The sequence below is a fragment of the Antechinus flavipes genome, chromosome 3, assembly GCF_016432865.1.
Source record: "Antechinus flavipes isolate AdamAnt ecotype Samford, QLD, Australia chromosome 3, AdamAnt_v2, whole genome shotgun sequence".
Taxonomy (NCBI): domain Eukaryota; kingdom Metazoa; phylum Chordata; class Mammalia; order Dasyuromorphia; family Dasyuridae; genus Antechinus; species Antechinus flavipes.
In genome coordinates, this window is record NC_067400.1 from 426,306,329 (window position 1) to 426,328,240 (window position 21,912).

The 21,912-nt window shown below is 34.3% G+C and overlaps 1 protein-coding gene and 1 long non-coding RNA gene across 2 annotated transcripts in view; one reads left to right on the top strand and one right to left on the bottom strand.

Annotated features, from left to right (window-relative positions):
- Positions 1-6,742, top strand: part of LOC127554589 (sodium channel protein type 9 subunit alpha) — a 193,673-nt gene extending 186,931 nt beyond the window's left edge. The window contains exon 27 of the mRNA XM_051986236.1: positions 1,786-6,742. Coding sequence (XP_051842196.1) covers positions 1,786-2,975 — 1,190 coding nt within the window. The 3' untranslated portion in view covers positions 2,976-6,742. The remainder of the gene's footprint in view (positions 1-1,785) is intronic.
- The window catches only part of LOC127554591 (uncharacterized), a 157,774-nt gene that overhangs the window by 83,467 nt on the left and 52,395 nt on the right, over positions 1-21,912 (bottom strand). The gene's annotated exons all lie outside the window — the stretch shown is intronic.

Here is a 21,912-nt window from a genome sequence, read left to right on the forward strand (position 1 = left end):
GCTATCTAAAGGTAAAGATCATAATTAGTATGGATAAATTTCCATGCATTATAACTCACGCACTAACCAATGTATTTCTTTTATGAGTTTAGCATAAGACTTGAAAAGAAAGGACAATTAGGTGCAAAAATGAATGACTGAATTTTAAAAATATTTTAAGTACTTAATTTGTGTCAGTCACAGTGTGACAAACATTAAGAATTTTTAAAAAGTAAGGTATCTCTGCCCTTAAGGATCTAACATTGTGATGGAAGATACATTTTGGGAAACTAGAATTAGAAAAGAGAATGGGGCTGGGGAAGGGAGATGCTAGGATGTGATATGGAGGATGACAAGACTGTGGTGAGTATGGTTCCAAAGATAATTTGAACTCACCAAGAGTACTTTCAGGGAAAGAGTCCCAAGAACAAACAGAGTGGTTAGAATTCTATGCCTAAAGTCAGGGAAATCTGAGTTCAAATATAGTCTCAAATCCCTAGTAGCTGTATGACCCTGGACAAATAACCACTGTCTACCTTAGTTTTCTCAGCTTACCTTCTTTGCCACTTACAGACATGCCCATGTCTCCTCCATCCTCAAAAAAATCCTCACTTCATCCATCTATGCCCAAAAGACATGATCCTGTATCTCTGTTTTTCTGTCTGAAATACTCTTTAGAGTCTGACTGAAGATCTTATTCAACCAAGTCTGATCTCTCCAAAATTAGTAGCAATCACTTAATTGCCAAATCTAAATTTGGGTCCATGGATATATTTTATGGGTCTGTAAACTTGGATGAGAAAAATGTTAGATTTTTTCACACAAATCTTTGCATTAATATGTTTTTCTATTTCTTTTTCTTTTAATTATGCATTTTTATACATGATTTTGAGAAGGGACTCACAAGCTTAGCCAGTCTGCCACATAGGTCCATGACACATACAAAAAAAGATTAAGAATTCCTGAACTAGATGATGGTTTTGATCACATTGAATAAATCCTCTGTAGAAGACATATAGAAAAATTAGGTCAGAGAGGAACAAAATGAGAAGTTATAAGCTGTGCTTATGACCTGCCCTGATAGAAAAATTACCCCAAAGGACTGAAATTATAGATTCATCCAGAAGACAAAATTCAGACAAATGGTTAAAACCAAATATGTTGCTCTTGATATGCAGGGTGTCCCAACAGTTTTAGTGAAATTTTAAGCCTTAGTGTCATAAAATCGTACCTAGAAAAAAGCATTAATAAGACTTTTGGTACACTCTATATGAAACTATTTAACAATGAGAACTATCTGAAACTTGTAGGAACTTCTTTGTAATTTAGTTCAATAAAAATTTAGAGTTATTATGAACAAAATAACACCATTTTGTGTTGATCAAAAAAAGTTTGGGTGATTAATTTTCAGATATATGGTAGAGTGGATTCTTGCATTTTGACATGGGTCATTCTAAATAATCTCCAATGTCTTTTCAACTCTGAAATTCTAGGAAGTTATATCCATGATATTATTATTATGTTCCCAGAATCTGTGGTTCCTTTTTTTAAAAGTAAACAACACTGTAAGATTTTGGTCATAATATTGTTAGTGAAGGAAAACAATGAAAGGCCATTAAAATGCCCAGAACTGTCATCTGTATTGATTGGGAGGCAGGGGGAAAATTACACTTAGAATTCTAGTGGTGAGGGAAAATTTGGCATTCTTAACCTAGAGAACAAAAAATAAAAAGGAAAAAACTATTTATCCTCATAAGAATAGTGTGTATCACTATATTTAAATATTTGTTTTATGTTCTTTAACAGGTATGTTTCTAGCTGATATGATAGAAAAATATTTCGTGTCTCCTACCCTGTTTCGTGTAATCCGGCTTGCCAGAATTGGCCGAATCCTTCGTCTCATTAAAGGGGCAAAGGGGATCCGCACCCTGCTCTTTGCTTTGATGATGTCCCTTCCTGCTCTATTTAACATCGGGCTCCTGCTTTTCCTAGTCATGTTTATTTATGCCATCTTTGGAATGTCCAATTTTGCCTATGTTAAAAAGGAAGCTGGAATTAATGACATGTTCAACTTTGAAACCTTTGGCAACAGCATGATCTGCCTCTTCCAAATTACCACCTCTGCTGGTTGGGATGGTTTGCTTGCACCCATTCTTAACAGTGGACCGCCAGACTGTGACCCTGAAAAAGTTCATCCTGGAAGCTCAGTCAAAGGCGATTGTGGCAATTCCTCTGTCGGAATTTTCTATTTTGTCAGTTACATCATCATCTCATTTCTGGTGGTTGTGAACATGTACATTGCTGTAATCCTGGAGAATTTCAGTGTTGCAACTGAAGAAAGTGCAGAGCCACTAAGTGAGGATGACTTTGAGATGTTTTATGAAGTTTGGGAAAAGTTTGATCCTGATGCTACCCAGTTCATAGAATACAGTAAACTCTCTGATTTTGCAGCTTCATTAGATCCTCCTCTTCATATAGCAAAACCAAACAAAGTTCAGCTCATAGCCATGGATCTACCCATGGTAAATGGGGACCGAATTCACTGCCTTGACATCTTATTTGCATTTACAAAACGTGTGTTGGGTGAAAGCGAAGAGATGGACACCCTTCGTTTACAAATGGAAGAGCGTTTTGTGGCTGCAAATCCTTCTAAAGTTTCTTATGAACCCATTACCACTACACTAAAACGAAAACAAGAGGAAGTATCAGCTACAATCATTCAGCGAGCATTTAGACGTTACCGCTTAAGACAAAATGTCAAAAACATATCAGGCATATATAACAAAGGTGATGAAAGAGTTGATCTGGTTATGAAAGAAGATATTGTCTTTGGTAAGGGTAATGAAAACTCAACTCCAGAGAAAATGGATGATGTGACTCCTTCTACCACTTCTCCACCTTCTTATGATAGTGTGACAAAGAGAGACAAAGAGAAATATGAAAAAGACAAAACAGAAAAGGAAGATAAAGACAAAGATGGCAGGGAAGATGAGTGATAGAGAATTTAGTTTTTCCATCAATAGCTTATAGCCTGGGAAATGACATATGTCAACAGAATTTTTTTAGAGGTCTGCCAAACTGATTTTTTTTACCACTATAAGTTCAAAGTTAGTATTCTAACAGTGTAGTAGCCCTTCATTGACTAACAATGATTCTGGGGGGAAAGGGGCAGCAAATTTGACAAAAGTTTTATTCTTTGCACTGTTAGTAGGTCCTTCAGCAAAACAAAAGGTCTTCTCAGATAAAAGAAACTATGGTTTAAGAAAGGCAGAATCTAAATTTTCTGCTTTTGGTTGAATATATGGGTATTCAGAACAGTCACAATTCTATAATCTTTTTATATTTTTGGTTTATTATTCATCATACCCACAAACATACACATATTTATAATATAGGTAATTGCTCCAGGATACATTCTCATTTAGAAAAGTAACAAATAAAAAAAGTTTTCCTCTGTTTTTCTACATCATAATAAAAATAGCTATGATGGCTGAGATTTCTACTTATACAAAAGTAGGTTTACTGCTAAGAGTCTTTCAGGTAACTGTGCATAAATAGGATTTTTATATTTTAAGGTCCTTGATTTCATTTCATGTGGCCTCAGAACTAGTTGTTTTCAATCATGTAAAATCTTGGAGATGTCCCTAAGTATGTAGGTGACTTACTTTTATTAATATAGTAATTGCTTAGCCTAAAAAACAAAGAAGTCAACTCCAAAGGTTTGAGCTGATGATCTTGTTTTTTTTTTTTTAAATTTTCCTGTAGTTCTGCACTTTTTCACATGTTGTGAAAAGCCAAGGAAGGTCTGCATTACACACATCAAAATGAGTAATTTATAGAGCAAAGAAGCAATTCTTGAGTATTTTCTTGATTGGTGGAGTCAAATATTGCATCTAAATGCCCTGAGGAACCAAGAGGTCCAACTATAAATTGCTTTGTGATATTATTCATACCTTCTCCTGCAGTATTTTTGGTCAACCCTTCAGCTCCCACCCTCATTGAGATGTGCTTGCTGACTTGTAAATAGCAGTTTGATATCATGGTGCACGTTTAGCAAACTGATAAATGACTTGGGCACAGTATTTATTACATTAAATATGTACTGCCTCATACTTAATTGGCAAACTTTTCATTGGTGACCTGTTGAGCTTCTCATAGCAAACAGAGAAGTAAAATAAAAAGATCATTTGGTTGGAAGTTTGAAGATTTTGGTTCCCTAATCCTAGCTCTACCACTAATGACCTATGTGACCATGACTACCTAATCTGAGCCACATTATCCCTGGTAAATTGAGTGGAAGGCTGGCTGATTTTGGAGCTAAGCTATAACTCGAAAATGCTTTATTTAACTATAGTCTATATTGGGGCCCAGTGCACTATTAGTGGCTTGAAGGATATAAGAAATGCATGTTTGTCTTGCCTGTATTATTGCCATCTTTCTTTTTCTACTTTTCAAAGATTTGGCAAGCCCTGTCATTAGTGACTTGTACCACCCCCCCAAAAAAAAAGTTCAAATTACTATATTTTAATAACTTTGAGCCACAGAGAATACTTTTTTTATAATTAGAGCCACTGATCTAAAGGAAAATAATTGAGGGCCATAGGAGTTTTTTTTTTAATTATATAGCTTTGTTTCTTGGTTTAGTTACTTGTTCTTTAACAAAAGACATGCTATCTCTTAAATGAATAGCAAAGACAATAAGAATTTATTCAATAATCTGTAATAAATATGCATATACACATATGCACAGAGGACCACAAAACTATCTTCATAGATAGATGAAAACAGAGAGATAGATACATAGAAAATAGACAGATACATAGAAAGGAAAAGTATATATATGGAAAAGAGGCAGATAACAGGGAAATATGGACTTTCACAGAGTAATAGTCACAGACCCTTTGTGTGGCCCTTTTAGATTATTACCAATTGAGACTTTTACAGCTGTGTTATATTTTAGCAACTCTTGGGCCTGATGAAATTAAGCCAAGGGACGGTGGTTCCCATTTTTATTTAAGCAATTATTTCAGCAACATTAAAAAAAAATAGATACCATGCAGTGTTTACCTAAACTTCACAGGGCATTGCATATCTGCTTAGCCTGTTAAAATAGATCAAGATAATTTTATAAAATAACTTATATGTGATCATTTTCAGCATTTTGTACATTGAAACCATCACTTTTATTTATGCTAAAATTTCCTTCTCATTATTTTAAATTCATGTAATTATTTGATAAAATTTAATATAAAATAAAAAGTATATAGTTCTTGCATTGTCGATGTTCTTACATTGCTCCATTTTAATGTGAAAAGCTTTGAGACTGGAACTTAAATTCACAGATTTCTTGGAAGTCACATTGGAAAGGAAAAAAATTTCACAGTCCCTTTCCTTCACAAATAGAAAAATGGGTAGATTATGCACATTTTTGCTTCAGGAAAACAAACTAATAAGAAGCGTTATGTCATAGAGGATGAAGAGTTGACCAGAAAAACAGAGTTCAGCTTTTGCCTCTTAACACTTACTGGCTTTGTGACCTGGGGGAGTAATTAAATAGTTCAGTGACCCCTGGCAATTCTCAAAGACTATAAATTGGAGAGTAAGTGCCAATCTTCATTGGGAGAGGAAATAATTTACTGGGAGCTTCCTCTGTCAATGAAATCACAGGTCCATTAAAACTTTATTACATACATAGAAATTATATGTATATAACATATATATATATGCATGCATACATACATGCAAACATAAACATACATATATACACATACAAATGAAGTATGTATATGTTTGTGTATAAGTTGTATGTATATATATATATGCGTATATATAATAGTGGTCTTCTATTGATAATTGACAATAACGGTTGAAGCTTTGGTGATTGTAGTGTAAAGTCAATTTAGACTAATCTTTTAATTTAGACTATCCCCATTTTAAATTTTAACTGCCTACAGAAGACACTGCCACACATAAAGCTAACCTATACTATCCTTAGACTAAGTTGAAGAATCATGGTTACATTTCCATTACGTTCTCTTATCTGTTTTCATTTTTATTAAAATTAACATGACACAGTAAAAAAAAAAAAAACTACCATATATAACAAAGTAACTTTAAATGGAAAACAAACTGATTTGCAGGATGAGGCTATTTATCTCTGGAGCATTTGGTTGAATATGTGGTGAAGATGAAAGCAAGTGAAGTTATTTGTTCTTCGTGACTAACATGGATTTGGGCAAGCAAATTGATGATCTTTGTTCTCTTCCTAATAGAGGTATAATCCCATCCTCGTTCCTCAAAACTGAAAAATGAGTATATTTTCATTGCTTTTATTAAAGTGAGTAAAAGTTAAAGGATCTAGTGAAATGACATTTCAAAAGTAAATCAAATGAAACCAAGAATAAGGTATCCAGCTAGAATAGAAGGTCAAATAATATGTTGAGACTTATAGAGCAAAAAAAAAAAAATCAGAAGTATCAACATAGTCCTTTTATGTAGGCTTTATTGTTTACTTCCATTATTATTATATTGTGATATTCTTGGGGCAAACGCTGATGAGAAATAGTTTCATGAAGGTAATAGAATGGCCATGAACATAAAACATAACTTATCTGTGCGGTTTACTTAGAATTATGAAATGTTCAAGTCCCTAGCTCTTTAAAAAAGAAAAAAAAGAGTTTGTCATCAGTAGCATAATAGGCCAATTGTATTTGAACTAACACATTGTAATAGAAAATGAGAATAAAACCATAAGAAAAATTAAGTCGCTTGTGTATAAATGTGTCTTCTTTTCTAGCAATAATTATAATAATAATTTTTATCATCCCTCTTTCTGCCAAAAAGTTTGATAGTAGTCACCAAGGCATTTAATCTCATATCCATGCCTTACTGTAAGTTTAACTGGATTAAAATATAATTATAAATTTTTAAAAATAAAAATATAACACAATATAAATAATGCTAACTTGTGGTTTTCTAAGTCATTATATAGCTAGCAGAGATCCATTTCTATTTGAATTTGAAACTACTTTCATAAAAAGAAAAAAATTAGGGGAAAGTAATCATTTTGAATTTTTAAAAATATATTTATATTTTTTTCAATTACCTTAAGATGAAGAATGAGAAAAAATGTTGTTTTATGATTCATCATGGGGAACTTTAAAATGTTGGCTAGAATATGAGCTATAAAGTATACATTAATGTCACATCAATAGACTTGGGAATAGATTTCTTTCTGCTTGCTGTTGAAAGAAATTAATTGATGGAGAGAGCACGGAAAAAATATTTCATAATAAAACCAAGGGGAAAATCTAAATTTAATATTAGTCTTAAAACTGAAACATTAAAAAGAATCAGTAGATGTTTATAACTTGTGACATGATCATAATTATGAGTAATATGGCCTACCAACATTAATAATATGTAATTTTATAGGGTAAATTTAGAAAATTTTGTACATTCTGTATACTCAAATATAATTTGACTGTTGATACTTTACTTTTTTTTTTAGATTTAGAAATTATAAAATCTTAGACTTGACCTCAGAAGTCATCCTCTCTTACTCATCCCTGAGCAGCAAGGTTTTTTAACATTACTTATTCATTGAGCTTTTGTTTAGAGAACCTTAAATAATGGGAAACTCGGTATGTCCCAAAGCAACCTATTCCACTTTGGGATATCTCAGATTATTGCATTTTTTCTTATCTTGAATCAGCATTTATTTGTTACTTTCATTACATCTATTTCTGCCCTTTGGCATCAAAGCAAAGCAATGATAATTTCTTTTCTACCTTCAAGTCTTTCAAATACTAAAAATTATAGTGTTTTCTAAATAGTCTCTTCTCATGGTAGTCACTCTCAGTCCCTTAAGTTTACCAGATGTGATATAATCAGAATACCAGAAGACAGAATTATAAATTCCTTTATTTTCAACACTAATCTTCTGTTAATCCAATATTGTGTTAGCTTGTTTCATCTGCCATATTGTATTACTGACTCAACAATCTGAATTGTATTTTGTCTTCTTCTTCTATATATGTAATCTGTTGCCAAAACTTGTCAATTGTACCTCCATAACATTCATTACATTCTCTTGACTCTCAAAATTACTATCTGCAGTTAAGCTTCTTCTGACTTCTCACCCAAACTTTTTCAATAGCCTTCTAATTAGTCTTTGCCTCAAATCTCTCCCCTCTCTAACCCATCCTTTATATAGCTACTGAAGTGATATTTCCAAAACTTAGCTCTAATCATGGCACTCTACTATTCAATAAACTCTAGAGGCTCTCTACTATTTCAAGGTTAATTATTATAAATATATTATGTTATATTTATTTCAAATATATTTATTCCTTATCAATGTTTGTTCATCTGATCATCCTGTATATAAGTATATAGACTAGTCAAAGGTGAGAATAAAGGCTGGTGATGGGTGATAATCCAGAAAGCTCTGTACTTGGATATGTTGAGAGACATTGAGAAAGTTCTCCATGTGTTATCTGGGTCCTTTTTAGGGAACTTTTGGTAGAAAATGGAAAATGAGCAGATATGATGAAAAATGAGATTGCAGACAAATTTGAGCCTTACTTATATACATGCTGTATCCTCCCATGGCAAGGAAGCTCTATGAGGGCACAGTGTCTTGTGTATAATAAATGGGTGTTGATTAATTCATTGATAAGCAATGCTTAGCAGCTAAGAATAGGTAAGCTTTCTTACTGTTCTGTAACTTGTAGATTTAGTTCATTGGAACACTTGGGGCATAAGGGATTTGGCTATGCTTATATAGCCCAGATGTATGAAAGGAAAGACTTAAAACCAAGGTCATCTTGATCCTTTTTGCACCAAACCCTGCTATTACTATAATCATCCTCATCCTCATTGATGTTATTTCCAATATTGATTATCATTTATGAAACTTAACTGAAAACTCTCCTTCAATACAAATGCTCTATAAGAAATTCCTATGGGAATCAGGAAAAGCCTCTGGTATTTTGGGGGGGCACAAATTTACTATTTCTTCAAGGTATGGAAAATCAGCATATGTGTGGATCATTCCTTTGGCCCAAATGAATTTGGGGTTTTCATTTAATTTTCAAATAAGTTCCCAAAATGGCAGAAAATAGTTATAATGATAATTAGGATAATAATTACTTTTCTAATCAAATAATCATAGGCCAAGAAGGCTTTTCTTAAATTATCTCAAATTTCTCAAACCTCTTATTCTTGCGAGGTATAATAAATGTTAGTCTTCTAAAGCAAATATCTATTACTCACATGATCACATAATCTCAGAGCAGGCTGCAGTGGCCAACTCATCCTAAAAAAAAAGAATCCCTAACACTGCACACCTGTGAAATATATCATCCAGCCTTTGCTTGAAAACTTCCACTGTTGGAGAACCTGTCTCCTCCCAAAGTAGCACATTCCTGTTTTAGATATTTCTAATATGGGGAAACTTATTTTCTGTCACCAAATCTAAATTTGCTACTTTGACATCAATTTCACTCCTTTTTCCTAATTGTGTCTCAACCTCTTGAATATTACAGTCTTTCAAATACTTGGAAATAGTTGCTACGATTCTATAGAATAAACATCCCCAAATCTTCCTGTCATTCCTTATATCACATGAGCCCATGTCCCTTCACCATTCTGATTATCGTCCCCTGCATTTTTTTAATATCCTTCCTAAAACATGGTGTCCAGAACTCCAAGGGAAGCATGCTGGGCTTGAAGTCAGAGGACCTGCATTTGAATCTCAACTCTTTCATTTACTAGCTTTTTAATCTTTCTGATTAAGTGACATCATTTTTTCTCTTTTGAAAAATAAAAGTTTTCAGCATATAATGTCTTATGATGCCAAAACAACTAAATCTATGAAACTCTATGAACACTATTGTAACAATGGTCTGACTAGGGTAAAATACAGAAAGATTATCATTCCCTTTTTCTTAAAAGTTCTACTCCTTTGCATATGTCTCTCTCTTTTTAATTAATTAATTTTTTTTCAAATTTATGGTATTAAGCATTAAATAAGGTATTAAACAGCATAATAAAAGATAATTATATATGAAACTGCAAATTTATTATATACAACTCATCATTCCTTTAAATATATAATTTTTGCCTCAGATATATATAAATTGCAGGGAAATTGTCAAACTTCACTTCTACAGGGTTTTTTTTTTTTTTTCCCTTGGATGCTCCCTATATAATATTAATAGTAGTGATAATGATAATAGCTAATATTTACATTCTACTTTAAGTTTTGCAAAGACCTTTACAAATGTCATATCATTGTGTTTTCAAAACAATCCTGGGAAATAAATGCTAGTATTATCCTCATTTTACAGTTGGGGAAACTGATGTGAATAGATTTAAATGACTCATCCAGGTCATACAGCTACCAAGTGCCAGAAGCAGAATTTGAACTCAGATCTTCTTGACTTCAGACCTAGCACTCTATTCATGCAACATCTAGCTGCATGAAATCACACTGCCCTATCTTTGTCACTCAAATTTCATCCCATTAAGTTTGGACTAATGTTTTTACTATAAACCTTTTTTTTTTTAAGTTTTATTATTTATTATCTACACTCACCTTGACCTCTCAGTTTTTCTTGGTGCCTGCAAATATGCTAAAGATGCCACCTTTATTTTATCAAGTTATCAATAAAAATATAAAGTAATACAGGACTAAACATAGAACTCTACGTTTTTCTCTTGGAGACTTGCTTTCAAGTTAACATTGAATCATTATTAGTTTGTAGTATTGTTGTGAGGTACAATAGATGTTACTTCTACAAACAATTAACTCTCAATTAACCACATTTCTATTATCTATAACATGATTTACTTTATTCTTGGAATTATAAGTCCTTGCCTTAATTACTACCAAGTTGTGTAACTCATGGTAATATATTTATCCTCTATGGGTTAAAGGTCTTTATATTATAAAACAGACTTAAGATAGTTGACCTACTTACCTCCCAATGGTTTTTTGTTTGTTTTGTTTTGTTTCAAGAAAACACTTGGGAAATTTTAAAATGTTATATAAATGCAAGTTATTCATACTACTCTTTTGTGGATTTTCTAGTTCACTTTCCCCCCGCCCCCTAAACTATAGGCTCAAAATAATTTAATGGTAACTTAATAAAGTTTTAATTGGGAAAGTAAATGTAATTTCAAATTCAAGATAAAGCCCAAAAATGCTTTGTTGATTATTTATCTCAAAATTCCTCTTTTGGCAAAGAAAACAGGGGTTTTATCTTTCCTAATATGCTAATGAAAATATATTCCAAAGCCAGACTCACTTGGTAGCAGAAAAGTATCTATTTGTTTTTCCAAATGTTTGAATCTTGGCACTAAGAAAGTCTTGCTTTTGGGACCAATCAATCAACAAATGTTTATAAAGTACTTACTCCTCATCAAGCACTGTGCTAGTACTGGTAAAAAAATTAAAAAAAATAAAAAGACAAATATGACTCAGTCCCTCCTTTAGCACAAAGAACTCTGTCTTCTCTGCAGCCTAGGAACCCAGCCATTAGCAGGGCTCTATATCACAACACCGAGGCTGTATCGATGTGCTTTCTCACAGGGAATAATTACCATTTATCACTGTGATATCTGTATGATCAGCACTTCTCTCTCCCCACCCTCATATATGCCTGTGATCTAATCCCTAGCCTCAGAATTTATGCCACCAAAAAATCAGTTTGCAGCTCGACAAACAAATCATGCTGCAGTATAACCCAAACAAAATTAACTACAGGTCTATGGTACCATCCCTGAAGTGGGGGAGAAATCTTGGTTGAGCAGGCTTCAGGACATGTGATCTTTGTCGCAAAGCCTTCAAACGCACATAGGAATGGAGACATGAATAATGTACTGTTATAAACAAGCTGCTGTATCAAACACCCCACACTTCACTATATTCCCTAATGCTTTGTAAGGGAAGTAATTGGATACCTCCATCAGCAATTGATCTGTGCGGGAAGGAAGCTAATTTTAAAAGCATTGTGAAGCCTCAACAAGTTCCTTTTTCAGCTAATAAATGGAAAAGATAGAGAAAAATCAGACTATCTGACTTGCCAGTGCAAAATTTCTCCTGTAATTGAATTGCATGTTGCTAGAACTTACTGTGTCTTACCAACTGATGATTGAGTAGCAGCTTTGGTTTAAAAATTAATCTACATCGATAAAAGGGTCAAGGATTTGGCCTTGTCCTTTCAGCAGAAATGAGCCAGGAAGTTGCCCACTGTGTCCCCTCCCCTTCCAGGGCTTTCAGTGGAGTCTGAGAGCTTTAGGATCATTTGCATGAATTCTCTAGGGAAAAGATTTTTAAGTGAGGAGTTAAAAAGCAAAAGGAAAAGGGTTATATGTACATCAAAGGAGGTAGTCGGAGGTTCTGGTTGGCATGCTAACTGAAAACTGATTGATGGTAGAGGCCAGTAGAATTTACTCACTCTGATTCAGATAAATCAAGGATTAGACACTTTGCATAAGGAGAGACTGAAGTTTCTTGGCTGCCAAAGCAGCCCCTTTTGTGTACTATGGAGCTATATAGGCTGAGGGACTATTTAGTGACTGATAAACTGAAAACCTAAGCCAGGTGGAAGTCTTATCCTCTAAAAATAATAATAATAATATTTCTTTTTAGAGCAGCAGCCCAACAGGACAAAGTCTGAGATGATGGCAGCTACAAAATCTGGGCTGAAAGAACACTCTTCCATTTATGATACAAGAGAGGATGCACGCAAACGAAAAGTCTCACCTACAGCCCACCTCCTCTAAAAGCAACTAGATGGTGCAAACTGGACAGGACAATCTATGTTCAAATCCAGTTTCAGATACTTAGTAATTGTGTCATTCTGGGCAAATCAATTGCCCTAAGTTTGTCTGCCTCAGTTTGCTCAACTGTAAAATGGAAGTAATGATTACACTTACTTCCTAGGATTGTTGTGAGGATTAAATGAGATAATTGTAAATGTAATAGACACTTAGTAAATGTTGGTTTTCTTCCTCCCATATTTCCCTCCTCATCCCCTCTCTCTACTTTCTTCCTCTTTCCTTCTTCCCTTCCTTCCTTCTTTCCATCCTTCTTCCCTCTTTTTCACTTCCTTCCTCCCTTTTTTCCTTCCCTCCTTCCATGCTTCCTTCCTTCCTCTCTTTCTTCCTCTTTCCTCCCAGCTTTCCTCTATTCCTTCCTTTGAATTTTCCTTCCTTTCTTTGTGCTTTTCTTACTCCAATATTTCCTTTCATCCTTTTTTCTTTCCTTCCTTCCAACCTCTTTTTCCCCTCCTTCTCTTTCTTCTTTCCTTCCTTTCTCTAAATTTTCCTTTCTCCTTTCATCCCTTCCACCTTTTATTCTTTCCTTCTTTTCTTCATTCTTTCCCCCTCCTCTCTTCCTCTCTCCCTTCTATCCTCTCAAGAACAAATGCTTCACAAACAAGTTTGAAAAGTATTAAGCAATTTCTATGTCCCAGGAATTGTGCTAAGCTTTGGGGTTTAGAAGATACAAATGAACAATTCTTGCCCCTAAAGAGCTTATATTCTAATGGAAAATAACAATATTAAATTCTCATAAATCATTTATAAAACAAATACATACCCATGGACTCTCTTTGTATAGAACTTAGGTTTCCTCCTAAACTTGAAAACCTAACTTCCAAGAAGGTCAGTGTCTCTCAGCCTCCCAAAGGAAGTTTAGGGTTAGTTTATGTATAGATTTCTTCAAATGTAGCCATCCAGGCCCCCAACTGAGAACTAGGCAGGAGGGTACTGGAGCTAGTTCTTACTGGTTCCTTTTTGTTAAGTATTCAGTGATGAGCATTTATCTATCAATAAATACATCTATGAACTTTTTTGTTTTCAGGGAACTAGTTGATAAGCATTTACCAGCACATCCCTAATACCAGGTATGAAAAAGTTTTTCTTTCACACAGAAAATGCATATAGCACAATAGATTCATTATAGTCTATAAACAAATGCAGAAACATAAAGACCATTAGACTTTGTCCAGAAGGAAAAAGTATTTCGGGAGATTGAGAAACAAATATGTTCCATTCCCCTTTGATTTGCATCACCAATATCATAGATCTCTTAGACCTTCATGGTATGACTTCAGTTCTTCATTTTTTTGTTTTTATTAGTAATTGGATTTCTGTGGAAGATTGTTTTTTATGGATATCATACTGAAATCTTCTTTTGAGGGACTAGTGCTTAACTCTCAAAATCTGAACTCTTGAACTCAGAAAGATTTCAAACTCAGAATTACCTCAAGCTGGAAACAATCGTACAAAGAACCATTAGCCTCTGACTTCTGTTCAGTGAAAGAAACAAAAAGTCAAAAGAATGTGGCCAGACATTGGAGCTCCAGGTATTACCCTCTGATGCTCAACTGGGTAAAAACAGGCCACTTGCCATATTTCTTCTAAAAGTGACTGTTTCACTTTTCCTTTTAAAGTAGCCTTGCCCAGGATCACACTGCTATTTATCTGAAATGGGATTCAAACTCAGCTACTATTGATTCCCACTTTATATACTGATTGATTGATTGTTACCCTTCATTTTCCAAGAGGACTAAAATGACATCACTATGTTAGTGTCATGACATAGTCCGACTATGGTTGATCAGAACAATATGAATTCAGAATGCTCTACTTCAGGTTGGGCACAAATAGTCCATGTGAACATTTAGTGTGGATCCTATAACTTTGAACATTTCACATTTCTTCTAAGCTAATTCAATTCTGCCTTACTCATAGAGCACAGAATTTTCTCTGACATGAGCACACCATGCTGGACAATCCTGTGTCAGTGTCTTCCATGTTGTACAATCAATTCCAAATTCTTAAGAGAGATTTTGACTAACCACCATGGGAGGTTTTGCCCTGTGTGAATTCTCCATAAAATGTTTTTTTTTGGCAAGTGTACATTTGGCATTCAAATAATGTGGCTGGATCAACAAAGTTGAACTGTCTGCAGTAGAGTTTGAATGCTTGGAATTTAGTTTGAGAAAGGACCTCAGTGTCTGGTATTTTATCCTGCCAGAAGATCAAGATGTTTTATAGATAACTAGGATCTTATTCCTCATTCAATCAATGAAGCAATCACAGTCTGTGAAATCAATTACTAGAGTTGTCAATTCACAAGTCTATTTTCATGTGAGGGGATCTTTACAGACCTTCAATAAAGTCTACATGCTGTTTAATATCATCAAATTTATTTTAGGTACTCAGAAAACTGAAAAGGGGAGATGGTTTCTAGCACTCTTCGCTGAAGAACCAGCTCAATATTTTCACAGACTCATACATTTAAAACTGGATCATAGATTTGGAACCATAAAAGATCATAAAAGTTAATTCCAAATTTCTCATTCTGCAGATAAGCAAACTGAAGCCCCAGGGAGTTAAGTAATCTATTCAATATAGTAGCAAAACCCAGATCCTCTGATTTCAAATGAAGTACAGTTTCCCCCTAACCTCACTGCTTCTAACATCAACTTCCGTACTTTTATCTATATTTATCTACCATTTATCATTTATCACTATTTACCAACAACCATTTGTTATTAACACAAAAGAAAAACAACAAGGAGAGAGGAAGAATAACATGCTACAAACAGAAAAATATAAAGAAATCAGTAGTCAAGAATAAAAAGAACCCAGTAAGTTACCTCTGTGTGCTCTATTGCTATCTCCATAATCAAATGAATCATAGGTCCAGTTCCAGAAAACTGCGATCTGAAGATATTAAATGATGTTACTAAGACCCCATAGGTTATGGGAGAAGGTATTGGAACCATGACTTTCTGATTCCAGAATATTGTTCTTTCAATTCTAATGTTATATCAAGAGAAAGTAATAAAACAAAAAAGCAAAACCCTTCTGAACATTGGTTATAGCTATTGTGGTGAAGTCATTGGAGGACATAGTTAAGAAATGAATGGGATAAACTGAGTGAAGACCTCATGGGAATATGACCCTGAACCATGCTCTAAATGTGACTTGAGTCTTTACAATAAAAAGCTGTAATGTTTGATTGTTTTAGATGAATATTTCCCCTTTTGTTCCCCTCACCTCTTAATTAACATTTAGTACTTCTTTTAAAGATGATGGCTTTGGAAATTCAAATAACAGAATTCTCTCATCCAAGAACACCATAGCATTTCTCTAGGGAAATCTAAATTAAGAGTTCGTTATTACTAATATTCTTTTATTTCTGGAATAGATTTCTTTGTTTAAAATGTAAACCTGAGATACCCCACCCTAAACAAAGAAAGAAAAGGTTAAGGGGGGTGGAAGGCTTTTGCATTTGGGGTTTATTTAATCTTGTGTTTTACAATTTGTGCTTTGTACTCCACAACTGACACCTTGTCTCTTGGGAGTTGCCCGCCCTTCCTGAGATCTTAATAAATTCTTTTTTTTTTTTTTTTTTTTTTTTTACCTAAAGAGTCTCTGATTTTAATTTGGGTAAGGATCACTTTGTCACACTGAGACAAAGATTAGACAACCAGCATGAATAGATTTCCATCGGTACAGTTAGCTGGAGGGAACACTCTTATCTATGAGATCAGAGATCTACTTGATTGTTTGTCATATATCAGCAACAGGCCTGTTATTCTCAGCTTTCTGAAATTTGCATTGCATCTCCAACTCTGATTTAATTAATGCAATTTCAGAAGAAATGTAGGCTACTACTCAGGTATTTGGGAAGTAAAAAGTCCAAAAGAAACAAAACAACATTGCCCTCTTCCTCTGAGTTAAGGTAATATCATTCAGGTGTAGTTTAGTTAGAGCTTCTTGTTGTTCACTTTAAAAGCATATTGAATCCACAGCTACAGTAAAAAAAAAAAAAAAAAAAAAATCTTTCCTGTCTGGAAACTTGAGCTCTAAGCTCTCAGGTGGCTCAAAAAGGAGTAACATCAACTTAGTCAGAACCACATCAATATCCCACAACTCCAGGGAATTTTAAGTGGAATAGTTTTAGATGCATTAGCCTCCAGGCAAAACTGAATACAAGCACTTTGGGAGGCCCACTATTTAGCATGTCATGGGAAAAGAACATAGATGCAAGGAGTTCAGCAAAGGATAATCAGGTAATGACAATACACTAAAAATAGTAACAATAATAATAACAGACACAGTTGATATTCATATATTACTTTAAGATTTACAAATCATTTTAGATACATTAGCTCATTGAAATCTCATAAATAACTCTGGGAGGAAGGTGCTGCAAATATCATTCACACCATTTTACAGATTTCAAACTGAGACTGAGGAAAAATTAATTGACTAAGCCAGAGTCATAAAGTTAATAAATGGCAGAAGTAATATTTTAACTCTATTCTTCCTCACCCCTTCCAATACTCTAGCTGTAGGACAGCATTTCCCATTCCAGAAAGGAAACTGTCAATAAAATATGCTGAATTATTGCCAAGATTGGCAAGAATTTCTTGACTTTGTGGCCATCCTTGCTCCTCCACCTAAGAAACAAAACAAAACAAAAAAACAACATGGACAGAAGAAACTCATACACCTCTTTCTGGATTACTTTCATCTGACAAATAATTTCTTTCTAAAACTATTTCAGCTTTGGTTCCCCTCACCTCTTAATTAACATTTAGTACTTCTTTTAAAGATGATGGCTTTGGAAATTCAAATAACAGAATTCTCTCATCCAAGAACACCATAGCATTTCTCTAGGGAAATCTAAATTAAGAGTTCGTTATTACTAATATTCTTTTATTTCTGGAATAGATTTCTTTGTTTAAAATGTAAACCTGAGATACCCCACCCTAAACAAAGAAAGAAAAGGTTAAGGGGGGTGGAAGGCTTTTGCATTTGGGGTTTATTTAATCTTGTGTTTTACAATTTGTGCTTTGTACTCCACAACTGACACCTTGTCTCTTGGGAGTTGCCCGCCCTTCCTGAGATCTTAATAAATTCTTTTTTTTTTTTTTTTTTTTTTTACCTAAAGAGTCTCTGATTTTAATTTGGGTAAGGATCACTTTGTCACACTGAGACAAAGATTAGACAACCAGCATGAATAGATTTCCATCGGTACAGTTAGCTGGAGGGAACACTCTTATCTATGAGATCAGAGATCTACTTGATTGTTTGTCATATATCAGCAACAGGCCTGTTATTCTCAGCTTTCTGAAATTTGCATTGCATCTCCAACTCTGAGTTTAATTAATGCAATTTCAGAAGAAATGTAGGCTACTACTCAGGTATTTGGGAAGTAAAAAGTCCAAAAGAAACAAAACAACATTGCCCTCTTCCTCTGAGTTAAGGTAATATCATTCAGGTGTAGTTTAGTTAGAGCTTCTTGTTGTTCACTTTAAAAGCATATTGAATCCACAGCTACAGTAAAAAAAAAAAAAAAAAAAAAAATCTTTCCTGTCTGGAAACTTGAGCTCTAAGCTCTCAGGTGGCTCAAAAAGGAGTAACATCAACTTAGTCAGAACCACATCAATATCCCACAACTCCAGGGAATTTTAAGTGGAATAGTTTTAGATGCATTAGCCTCCAGGCAAAACTGAATACAAGCACTTTGGGAGGCCCACTATTTAGCATGTCATGGGAAAAGAACATAGATGCAAGGAGTTCAGCAAAGGATAATCAGGTAATGACAATACACTAAAAATAGTAACAATAATAATAACAGACACAGTTGATATTCATATATTACTTTAAGATTTACAAATCATTTTAGATACATTAGCTCATTGAAATCTCATAAATAACTCTGGGAGAAAGGTGCTGCAAATATCATTCACACCATTTTACAGATTTCAAACTGAGACTGAGGAAAAATTAATTGACTAAGCCAGAGTCATAAAGTTAATAAATGGCAGAAGTAATATTTTAACTCTATTCTTCCTCACCCCTTCCAATACTCTAGCTGTAGGACAGCATTTCCCATTCCAGAAAGGAAACTGTCAATAAAATATGCTGAATTATTGCCAAGATTGGCAAGAATTTCTTGACTTTGTGGCCATCCTTGCTCCTCCACCTAAGAAACAAAACAAAACAAAAAAACAACATGGACAGAAGAAACTCATACACCTCTTTCTGGATTACTTTCATCTGACAAATAATTTCTTTCTAAAACTATTTCAGCTTTGGTTCTTGCCAACAACCTTTCTAGGCAATAATACAATAAATGGAGTGCATAACAAAGAGGAATAGTTGAACAATTCTAATTACCAGAATGTGATTGATGTAGGCACCAAATGATGTGGTTTAGGAGAGCAATTGCTAGTTAGATTGAAGTACAGGCATAGAATATTGAGGCACCAATATTGGGGTTCAGTTATATGAAGAATTCACAATGGCCATTCTCTTCAATAAAGATAGGTTTAATTATGAGAAGAGATTACAGAGAAAATGAAGAGAAATAATAGACACCAGGAATGGTAAAAATGAAATAGAGTTGAAAGAATTGGAATGGAAGAGGTTTTAATAATTAATGATGGAAAAGACAAGTTCCCAAGTGGAACTCACAATTAACAAGAAGAAAGAGTGTTCCCCATGAGATTGAAGTATGCCCTTAGCTGGTAGGCTATGTCTATCTATAGAGGAGTTTAGCATCCTAAAAGAATTAGTTAGCTATAAAAAGGAGAAAGAGACTATGGGGCAAGAGAGAGGTGAGGAGAAAGACACCACAAAGCAGTGTCATAATGGGCTATCTTCCAAAAAGGTTTAGCAAAGATTGTGTGAATAATTTATTTATAGGGATTTATAGAGAACAAATTTATAGGGAAAATTTAACTTCAGGGGGTTGACATAAGTTGGATTTCTGACTGGATATAGCAAGGCAGTGCTGCCCATGACCTCAGAGGGTGGGACTGATCCCCATCAATGCCCTTCCTGCTTGGCTCAGGGAGCAATTCCATCAAAGCTTCCACCCTGGAAATGTTATAAAATGTTCTTTCCAATCAATTTTAATCCATTTTCCTGACCTCAATGGAGATAGGTAAAAGTTGTCTTTCTTGATGATACTCATTATTTACCTATTCATTAGATCATCAGTGTGAGGGCAAACAAACACTTGATGTGGGGGGAAAGTTTGCCACTTGTTAATAGTTTAAGTCTCAGACATGGATGTTGAAAATGATAGTTAAAATAAAATTTTGATTATGTGATTTCTGCTAGTCAAAACAATACAAAAGCTGTGGGGTTTGCCTTTAACAAATATATATCATAAAAAGAGAAATATGGGTTAGGTGGATGGAGACTTTACCTAATGACTTCATTTTTGTTCTAGATCAAATTCATCTGCACACAAAGCTAGAGGTAATTTGGGAGACTGGGACTTCAGAACTACAAAAAGATGTTAAAATAAATTACAGTATTTGTCTGGAGCAAATGGAAAAGTGGTTTTGGTTAACTGGATATGTTTGTGGTGGCATATGGTGATGGCCCTGAGCTAGAAGGTGTTTTCTAGTCAACATACCCTAAAAAACTGGAGACATGTCCAATTTGTGACCTGAAGGAGATAAAACACAGAAACTTGTAAATGTTGCTTACTGGACAGCAATAGACCAAAATATCCAGTGGGAAGGGGAAAAGCCCGGGAAAGAGGAGGCAGAGAACAGCAAAGACATAATGCAATAACCAAATTCAGAATTGATAGAAAAGAAACAGAGACAATGACATAATGCTGTCATCATAAAATAGTAATTAATATAAAAAATATGAATTGTCTTTTTTCACTTATGTTCCCTTTCTAAATGTCCTTATGTGTGACTGTGTGATTTCTGCACATATCTACTCTTTCCTCTTAAAGTACATGTATTTTGGAGGAGAAAAGTATTTCAAATTTATAGGGAGAATGTTCCATTGCTACATTTGTCATTTATTTCATTAAATATTTTTACTTTGAACTGTATGACCTCTGGCTAACTAGTAAAGGTAAGCATATTGGTGGGAGCTTGTAAATTATGGTTTAGGGAGGATGTAGAGGTAAAGAATACCATGAATGTGGAAAAATGAATATTTTTGCTGCTGTGTAAAGATACAAATTACTCATACTACCCTTTTTCCCTTTTCACAATGGCAAACTGAGTGAGTTTTATAATCTATTCTCATGATAAATTAATAGATATCAAATTTCCAAAAAATATTACCCTTAAGTTAATATATATGAATTTCATAGCTAATAAACTTTAGAATATCATGTTGCTCTTTTAGCTTGCAAATAAAATCATAGTAAAAGTGGAATTACCATGGTTCTTCCTACATTTCTCCAAATATTTATTCTTGTATTTCCTCCTATTTTAACTGAGTCACTTCATTAAAAGCTGGTTGTCTTATACTTGTCACTGCTCTCATTTCCATGGAAAAGACAGAGAGTAGGAGGAACAAGGCAGGAATCTGTCCCATAACAATTTTACCCTGTTTTATGTTACTGCTCCTTTGTCTATCATTATCTCCTTTTATTCACTGGTTTTATCCTAAGTGCACTTTGGGCCCTAAAGATCCTGGAAATAAAAGGGTCAGGTTCCATGTCAAGTAACAGAATCTTCCCTGCATCTAGAATGAAGATTGATAGCTGTGTTGGAAGCACTTTGGCATTGATTTTGACAACTAAAAGTATACCCCCTCAAAAAAAAAAATGTGTTTATTTCTGAAGTTGTTATAATGTTACTAATTGTCCATTTGAAAAAGAAGAAAGATGGAAAAGAGAGAGAGAGAGAGAGAGAGAGACAGAGACAGAGACAGAGACAGAGAGGCAGGGAAGAAGGAAGGGAGGGATGCAGAGCGAGAAAAGCTTTTCCTGGGTGACTGCCAGAATATCACTTAGGTCAAGGCTGAGTGCTGAGCTACTTCTGGAAGGGAGCCAGGGAAAATGAGAGGGGGTTGGTTGCCCTAGAATGCTAATACCAGAATTCTGGCCTACCAGAATATAAACAAGAAGCATGG